The sequence below is a fragment of the Dictyostelium discoideum genome (genome assembly GCF_000004695.1).
Source record: "Dictyostelium discoideum AX4 chromosome 4 chromosome, whole genome shotgun sequence".
Lineage (NCBI taxonomy): Eukaryota > Evosea > Eumycetozoa > Dictyosteliales > Dictyosteliaceae > Dictyostelium > Dictyostelium discoideum.
In genome coordinates, this window is record NC_007090.3 from 3,115,737 (window position 1) to 3,125,736 (window position 10,000).

The 10,000-nt window shown below is 21.7% G+C and overlaps 3 protein-coding genes across 3 annotated transcripts in view; all 3 read right to left on the reverse strand.

Annotated features, from left to right (window-relative positions):
- Positions 1-515: 515 nt before the first annotated feature.
- Positions 516-879, reverse strand: DDB_G0285345 (hypothetical protein; the record flags this gene model as incomplete). Its single annotated transcript, XM_633158.1, has 2 exons — positions 516-722; positions 859-879. 2 exons carry the CDS (start codon positions 877-879, stop codon positions 516-518), a joined length of 228 nt encoding a protein of 75 aa, XP_638250.1.
- Positions 880-3,111: 2,232 nt separating this feature from the next.
- DDB_G0285347 (hypothetical protein) lies at positions 3,112-3,702 on the reverse strand (the record flags this gene model as incomplete). Its single annotated transcript, XM_633159.1, has 1 exon — positions 3,112-3,702. One exon carries the CDS (start codon positions 3,700-3,702, stop codon positions 3,112-3,114), a length of 591 nt encoding a protein of 196 aa, XP_638251.1.
- A 759-nt stretch (positions 3,703-4,461) lies between these two features.
- The window catches only part of ints1 (integrator complex subunit 1), a gene marked incomplete at both ends in the record, with an annotated part of 7,602 nt that continues 2,063 nt past the window's right edge, over positions 4,462-10,000 (reverse strand). The window contains one exon of the mRNA XM_633160.1: positions 4,462-10,000. This exon is cut by the window's right edge and continues 1,924 nt beyond it. Within this exon, the coding sequence (XP_638252.1) occupies positions 4,462-10,000 (5,539 nt within the window).

Sequence of the window (10,000 nt, forward strand, 5' to 3'; positions counted from 1 at the left end):
CATAACAAATCTCTTTTTGCGAGAAAAAAAAAAAAAAAAAAAAAAAAAAAAAAGAAAAAAAAAAAAAAAAAAAAAACCATATATTTGCACCTTCAAACCAAACCAAACCAAAACAAATCAAATTAAAACCAATCATTTTTCATCATTCATTGTAAATTAATTCAAATTTTTTCGAGATTTTAACAAATATTTAATGTTAATAATAAATATATTTTTGATTAACAAATCTTACTACTATTTTTTTTTTTTTTTTATTTATTATTTTCATTTATTTTTTATTTTTTTTATTTAATTTTTTTAATAAAAAAAATGAAAAAAAATAAGTGTGTTTAAGTAAATAATTAAAAAAAAATAAAAAATGAAAAAAATAAGTGCGTTTAAAACTTAATTAAAAAAAAGAAACAAGATTTGTACAATTAAATATATTTTTGGTGGGTCTATTTTCTTTTTATTTTTTTGTTTTATTTTTTTTTTGTTTATATATATACATATGTTGTTTCTAAAGTTTTTATTATTTATTCTTTTAAGTATTTACCAGTTTCAATGGTTTTGAAATAGCCCATAGTGGTATTTCTGTCAACAAATTTATGAGTTGGATTATCTTTCCATAACATTTGACCTTTTCTAGTTAAGCTAATATCTTGATCAGATGAGAGTCTTTTATAACCGGTGGCGCCGGTCAATACGACAGCCAAACCAACGATCACAAAGAGAGGTGCAGTCTTTTGGAAGGTTAAAAAAAAAAATAATAAAAATTTATATTTATAAAAAAAAAAAGAATTAATATCATTTGTTTATACTTTTTATTTTTTATATTTTTATTTATTTATTTAATTGGTAAAATAAATTAAAGCTTACAGCATAATCAATTCTGGCCATTTTTAATTATTAATTTATTATAAAAATTGTTATTTAATTTTTTTTTTTTTTGGAAAAGAATTTTTATTATACAGAAAAAAAAAATATTATTGTTAATTATATGAAATAATTTTTTTTTTTTAATGAAATTTGTTATTATAATTTATTTTATACAATTAGATTATGGAGGTATTAAAAAATTTTTTATTTAAATATTAAAAAAAAAATTCAAAAAAAAAAAAAAAAAAAATTAAAAAAAATAAAAAAAAAATAATAATAATAATAATAATAAATAAATTATTAAAAAATTAGGGGTTGTTGAGAGGTTGGCTCCACATTCTTTATTGAGATATTAAGGTGATAAATACCCCCCAAAAAATTCCTAATTTTTTATTTATTTTTTTTTTTTTTTTTTTTTTTTTTTTTTTTTTTTTTTTCAATATTATTTTCAATTTTTTTATTTTCAATTTAATTTTTTTTTTTCTAATTATTAAATCTTGATTGCTCAATCAACTTATTTATTTGATTAATTTTTTTATATATTAATTGATAATTTTAATTTAAATTAATTTAATTTAATTTTTTTTTTATTTTTATTTTTACTTTGAAAAAGACAAAAATATCTACTTGCATTTCAGTTATTTGAAATTGAATATAACTTTTGGGATTTAAAATTTCAAAAAAAAAAAAAAAATAAAAAAAAAAAGATATTTTCAAACCATGGTTGAAAGTTGATTTTGGGTCAAAAATAAATAAACAAAAAAGATATTAATTTTTTCTTTTTTTTTCTCAATTTAATTATCATTTTTTTTTTATTTTTTTTATTTTTTTTCATTTATTTTTTTTTTCCTACCTTTAGGTTTTGATGACTGGATACGTTTGGATCATTGCAAAAGTTTCAGTTGTCAGATATTTACATTACTTTTTATTTTTGCCAATTCTTTATCAACCAATTTGAATTTTACCAATAATCGGATTTTGACTTTTTATTTTATTTTATTTATTTATTTATTATTTTTAATTTCAAAAATTAACTTGAATTGAATCTATGGTTTGCTATCCAAACTTTTTACCAATTATTAATTGAGTGTTGTTGAACTTTTTATTTTATTGGTTAATTTTTTTTTTTTTTTTTTTTTTTTTTCTTCAATCTAAACATAATTATTCACTGTGTTTATTTAAATAAATAGATTGACTTTAATAGTTCATTTTTCTTTTTAAATAGTATATAATAAAGGTTGAACATATTGACCACCTTTTCTTTTTTAATATTATTTTCAATCCAAGCATCATTAAATACATCAGCTAATGGCTCTCCTTTTGACAGTTTTATTTTTGTAACTTTTGATATCCCAAGTTTGTAAGATGGGTCCCCGACAAAGTGCAAAATTGATTTCTTGACCAATGTTTTTGTGGGTGATCATCTGGAAGCAACACTGATGGTGACTTTTTTTTTGATTCTCTGTACCTGGTATATGTTGACAAGCTAAATCATAAATTATTGTGTAAATCTCTCTTTGAGTTTGTAGCTGTCTAATAATTGCTAAATTGTTCATTAAAAAAAAAAAAAAAAAAAAAAAATATATATTTATAAAAATAAACAAAAAAGATATTAATTCTTTTTTTTTCTCAATTTAATTATCATTATTTTTTTTTTTTTTTAATTTTTTTTTTTTTTTTTTTTTTTTTAATATTTTTTTTTTTTTTTTTTCCTATCTTTGGGTTTAACTGACTGGATTGGATAATTGCAAAAGTTTCAGTTGCCAGATATTTACATAACTTTTTTATTTTTGCCAATTCTTCTGTCAACTAATATGAATTTTACCAATAATTGGATTTTGACTTTTACTTTATTTTTTTTTATTTATTATTTTTTTTTTCTTGTATTTTTAATTTCAAAAATTAACTTGAATTGAATCTATGGTTTGCTATCCAAACTTTTTACCAATAATTGATTGAGTATTGTTGAACTTTTTATTTTATTGGTTAATTTTTTTTTTTTTTTTTTTTTTTTTTTTCCTAAACATAATTCACTGTGTTTAAATAAATATATTGACTTATAGTCCATTTTTTTTCTTTTTAAATGTATAAAGGTTGAGCATATTGACCACCTTTTTTTTTCTTTTTTTTTTTTTTTTCTTTTTTTTTTCCCCTAAATCTTTGCCTTTTTTTTTTTTTTGTCCGCTCTTTTTTTTAAAATTTCATTCTTTCTTTCTTTCTTCCTTCAATTTATGTATTATATTATATATAGATTTATAAATAAATATTATTTGTCATTTCTTTTTTAATATGTTTTTTATAAAGTTGACTAATAGTTCCTAGAGGTGTTTTATTTCTTAAATTTATTAAAATTCTATTTTTAAAGAGACATCTATTTTTAGTGGTCATCATCCAAACTGAAATACCACCTTCTTCTTCGATATCGGCGTCACCAATTGCTTGTCTTGCAGAACCAATTTTTTGACCTTTATAACCAATTAAACAAAAGTTTGGATTTGAATCTGAAAGGGTTTCAATCGATTTACTACCACCACCAACCAATTTCATTGCCTTTGTAATTCTTTTACTATGATAGGGTAAATTACCAGATATTAAAATTGCAACATAACAACCAGTTCCAATTAATTTAACATATTTATAGAATGAAATTGCATCCTCTTCTGAAGAAATTTGAAATGATTGAAAAACAAATGGTAATAGTCCTGCATTTTTACCATGTATACTAGTCCATATATTAATACCATTATCAACCATATCCAAATGATAATTATAAGTTACATCTTGGTTATGATAAAAAAATTTAGATTCTGTACATGTCTCTTCTGACCTAATTTTTATTGTCATCTCTCTTTTTATTTTTATTTTTTTATTTTTATCTTTTTTTTTTTTTTTTTTTTTTTTTTTTCAATAACCTTTTATTATATTTTTTTATTTTTATTTAGGGATTAATATTTATGCAAATATAAATTTCATGAAATGTTTTTTTTTTTTTTTATTTATGTTTTTGCTAATTTTCTTTTAAGTTTTAAGTGTTTTTTTTTTTTTTTTTTTTTAAAAGTTTTTTATAGTTTCAAATAAAAAAAAAAACTGGGCCGTTTATTTTTTGATTTTTTATTTTTATTTTTATTTTATTTTTTTATTTTTTTAATTTTTTTTTTTTTTTTTTAAAAAATTTTTTTTATTTTTATATTTTGATCAAAAATATTTGTGTCTTTTCGACCCACCAATGTTTTTTTTATTTTTTTTTGGGTTGTATGACTTTTTACACATTTCGAATATTAATACCAACCCCATCAAATTTTTAATATTTTTTTTTTTTTGGGAATTTTTGGAAAAATAAAAAACTAAACTCAAACCACACTCAACTCACACTCGACCCACACTCAAATTTTCAACTTTATAGGAATTTTTTTTTATTTTTTTTTTGTTTTCTGGAAAATTTATGACAAAAACTGGATCACTAACTTCCAACCAAACTAACCAATCAATCAATCCACTAAATAAACATTATAGTCATTTTTATTTTTTTTATTTTTTTTTTATTTATTTTTATTTTTTTTTTTTTTTTTTATTTTTTTTTTTTTATTTGTTTTTTTTTTTTTTTTAATAGAATATACGACTAAATGGATTAATTAATTTTTTAATATCATTAATTGAATCTTTACCACCATAGATTAAAATTTGTTCAATTAAATATTCGGAACGATCATTTGAGAGACAATAAAAATCGGAAGAATGTTGAATTGCATCCTTGACCACATCAGGATTCCAATGTTGGAAACAACTTAAATATTTATCCATCATTGATTCAGCATCTTGTGGACAATATTGAAGATATCTTTGAATGAGAAAATATGAGATTGCTCTAATATTTTGATAATCTGATTGAATTAGTCTTAATAATTCATCTTTAATACAATGTAAATAGCTTGGTAAATTTTGAGTAATTTTAATAACATCTTCTAATTGTTTAACTAATTTATCATTATTATTATTATTATAACCATTATCATATAATTTAAATTTAATTAATTCTAATGGGTTATTATTATTATTATTATTATTATTATTATTATTATTATTATTATTATTATTATTATTATTATTATTATTATTATTATTAATTGAAAGTAATGAAGATAAATAATATGAAGATGATAAAGATGAAATTTGATTTGGTTTAATTCTTAATAATAAAGGTTCAGCATTTGGATAAAATATTGATAGTGATTTAATTGTATCTTTGTTTTGAATGAGTATATCCAAATTTTGATAATTTCCAGTGAATGGTAATAAGAAATCACAAAGTTTTGAAACTATTGGTATGAAATCATTAATTCTTTGATTACAATTATTTGAAAACAGTGTGAAATATTCTTGAAGTATTGGTAACAATGATTGACTGTTAAATACGATTGGTCTTAGTATATCCAATAGATCTAAAATTTGATAGAATAAATGATGATAATTTCTACTTAGGAAAAGAGTTAGAGGAGTATCAGCTCTACCTGATAACAATGAATAGAAACTTGGTAAATGGAGTGTTATCAACTCTGGATGTAAAATTGCCAATTTTCTAACTATAATAAATCCAGAATTTCTATTCTCAATTGTACTCATATCTGATATCTTTAATATAACACGATGTAATATAATATCCAATTGAGTTGATGGTATACTTTGATTATTAACTATTAAATCATTTGTTGTTAATATTATATTTTGTTCTTTTGATTTTTGTTTCTTTTCACTATTATTATTATTATTATTATTATTAATATTATTACTATTGTTAGATTGTTGTTTTTGTTGCTGTTGTTGTTGTTGTTGTTGTTGCTGTTGTTGTTGTGATAATAAATTATTTGGAGATGATACAATTAAACATGGTGAAAAATTAGTTAAAATTGATTTTAAAGTTGAAGGAAAAGCAAAATAAATTTGTTTAATTACAATTGAAGAGGAAGTTGATTTTGTATATTGATTTGATAAATGAAGTACCAATGAAATTAAATTCTCTTTTGAAATCATTGATGATGAAATCAATAGATTCATTCTATTTCTTAATTTTGATTGTGGATAATTTGAAGGACCACCTTTAACTTGATCAATCTCTTCAATTATATAATCTGATAAAGTTCTAATAGTTGATGGATTCAAATAATGCATTACCATTGAATCCATAATTGTTGACATATTAGTAATACTTTTTGATGATGCAGTAGTTGCCGTATTTGATGCACTATAATATGGTGCTCCTGATCTTGGATGTTGGTGATATGCATTTATAAAATTAAGAACAAGTGTTGCATCAATGATTGGCCTATCACCATCGTCATTATCATCATCATCATCATTATAATTATTATTAACTTTAAATAACCATTGCATCATAATCTTTAAATTTCTCCAAGTTGAATTATGAATAAAATGTGAATGTAATAGAGTTGAAAATTTAAAACTTCCTTTACCAAATAATAAGAAATAAAATTGTTTTATATTTAAACTAATTCCATTATTATTATTATTATTATTGTTATTATTATTTTTTAATAGAAATTGTTGAACTAATAAACCGGTCCAATCTAAAAGTATACCTAATGATTGTTTCATTTGAATATTTGAACCAAAATCAGTTAATAATGATACCAATGAATTGAATAAAACAATTGTTATTGTACTTGATTGAGATAGAGAATTTGAATATACTTTTGTAAAGAAACCACCAATAAACTCCTCCAATCTTAATTGATCATTTAATATGAATTGTTTAACTAATGATTTAAATATTTCACCTAATTTCAATGGATCACTAACTATAATTATTGAAAAGTGTTGTTTATTGACTAATTTTCTAATAATTTCTGTACCTTTAAATTGATCATTGATTTCATTACTACTACTACCACTACCACTACTATATATTTCCCATTCTTTACAAATATCAAATTCCTTATTAATACCATTTTCCAAAGTTAGATTTTGTGCTGATTCAATTAATTCTAAATTTGATTTCTTCTTTAAAATATGATCAATAAATCTTTTTTGATAGTTTTTAATATTTTTAGAGCTTAAAATTAACTTTGATAAAGATTGTATTGATTTTTGTACTGATTCTTTTTGTTGTTGTTTTTGTTGTTTTTGTTGAGTAGTGTTCTTTAAAATTCTAATTGTCGATATTGAGAAAGGTATATTGATATTAATGTCACTACTAATACTTTTTGATACTTCAAAAGAATTAATTGCTTTTACAAATGAATCTATTTGACCATTTCCTTCTAACAATTGAGTTATATTATTATTATTATTATTATTATTATTATTATTATTATTATTATTATTATTATTATTATTATTATTATTATTATTATTATTATTATTATTATTAATATTCAAAATTTGATGTTTAATTGAATTTTCAAAATTAATATCCAATTCCATTGAACCTTCTTCGATTTCTTGATTATTAATTTCATCAGTTTCTAAAAATTCATTAAATAAATTAAAGGATGATTTTTGTTTTTTCTTTGTTATTTGTTTACTATCACCACTTTTAGCAGAAATCAATGATTCAATAAAATTTAAAAACAATTGACCATGTTTTGAAGATTCCTTTATAAATAATTTTAAGATTGTTTGTTTTTCATTATTTTCAATGATTTGATTTAAAATTTCTTTAATTTCTTTACTTTCATTATTATCATTATTACTACTATTATTTTCAAAAGATGATTTAATTTTATCAATATTTTTATCAATTATTTCTAAAATCATTGAACGTGATAAAAATGACATTTCAATACCCTTTAAAATCAATTGTTCTATATAATCATTTAAACCATTGAATAAACCTACAGAAGTATTTCTTTGTAATGCAATTGAAATAAGTTGTGGAATTGATGATTTTAAGGATACTTCAACAAGTTGCTTACTCTTTAATATTGGTTCTTCATCAGTTTGATTATCAAAATCTAAAAATTTATTCTTAATTTCAAAAGTTTTATCTTGATCTATTGCTGTTGTTGTTGTTGTTGGAAAGAGTATTGCAACTATACTTTGAATTTGATCAATATCATTAACATTTAAAGATGATGAAATACAATAAATAATTGAATCAAGTACTATTCTTGGTAAATATATTATATCTTCATTATTATCATCTTCCATACTATTATCATCATTATTTTTATTATTACTATTTTTAATTATTTTAACCCATTTCTTTGATTTTTGATTATTTTTATTATTATTATTAGGCAAATTATTATTGGCCATACTATTACTATGATTATTATCATCATTATTTTTATTAATATTATTATCATTATTATTATTATTATTATTATTATTATTATTATTATTATTATTATTATTATTATTATTATTATCATTATTATTAATATTATTAATACTATTGGTAGATGATGATAATAATAATAATTTCTTTGATAAATCTTTTTGATTTAATGGTTCTAATATATTTAAATAAGCATTAAATATTAATATTGAAATATCACTTGATAATAAATAATTTGCAATTATACCTCTATTTAAAATCAATTGAGATAAATCCATTTGAAATGATGCATCGAATGGTGTACTTTGATTAACAACTAAATATTGAATGTATGATCTAATTGATGAAACATCAGTTTCAACATTGATTGCTTTTTTCAATGCAGAAATAACGATTTCTTGTGATTCTTCAAACCATGCCAAATTATTTAATTTTAATAACCATTGAAATTCTTCAGTTATATATGTTTGACAAGTTGATGATGATGATGTTGTTGTTGTTGTTGGTGATGTTGAACCTGCCACTGCTGTAATTGAATCTGATGATTGATTAATACCATTTGATGATCCACTTAATCCACTAGTTTTAATTTTATCACAAGAACTTCTTAATGATGGTTGAGTTGGATTAAGTGATGATGATGATGATGATGTTGAAGTTGAAGTGGTTGTACTGGTTGTAGTTGTGGTTGTCGTTGTTGTTGATGATGTGGTTGTTGTTGTAGTTGATAAAGTTGATTTAATTGGTAAAACTAATAATGAAAGTGATTTCTTTGATAAAATTCTTATTATTGGATTATCAGAACAAAGTAAAGTAAAAAAGAAATTTAAAATCTCTAAAGTTGGTACAGGAGATGGTGAATTAAAAAATAAAGACATTCTATTTAATACTCTTGGTGCTATTGGATTTGTTGGTTGCTGTTGTTGTTGTTGTTGTTGTGGTGTTTGTAATTGTTGTTGTTGTTGTTGTTGTTGTTGTTGTTGTTCAAATTGAGTTGATAAAAGTATTTCACTTAAACAAATTGGTGGTAAAATATCAAGAGTTTTTGGATCATTATGAATAATTGGATTTAACCACATCATTGATTGTTTTGAATCTTGATTTGACATTATATCCAAGAGGAAATCTGGTGATCTACAATTGCAAAGAATAAACCCTAAATGAAAATCGTTATCAAGTTTTTGAAGTTTTTCAATGATTTCCTCAGGAGGCTGTCTAATTACACCATTGGTACCTTTAATTGAATCCAATATCATGAAATCGATAGAAGTTAATTGTGGTATTCTAGAGAGTAATTTCTTTTCTTCAATTCTTTGATTTTGTTCAATTAATTGAAAATAGGATGGATTGTTTGCCACTGCTTTTGGAAGATAAGGTGGGAATTTCCAAGATCTAGTGATGATCATTTCAATGAGAATTCTAATGGTCGGACAATTATTCCAATAATAGGAGCCAATGATAGAGGGTGATAAACAAATCAATAGACATGCCAATATGGTTGATTGCCAGAATAAAGAAGTGTAGGCTAATTGTGGTTCAGAGGTATTCTCAATTCTGGATAGAGAAAGAATCGATTCTGCAAATGTAACTTTAGTCAATGGTACTAAAACATTGAATTTATGCACAATGGAGATTGCACGTTTCAATAGAGCTTCACAAAGTTCCAATACTATTTTCTTCTCTGATGGATATTCGAATCCAATCGTTAATAATATATCCAATATATTCTCTTGAATCGGTATCTCTGTCGTTAACATACGATAAGCATTTCTATCGGAATCAACAGCTAAATTGGGTGCTTGAAAGAATGAATTCAATGGTTCAAATATTAATACCTTTCCAATCAAT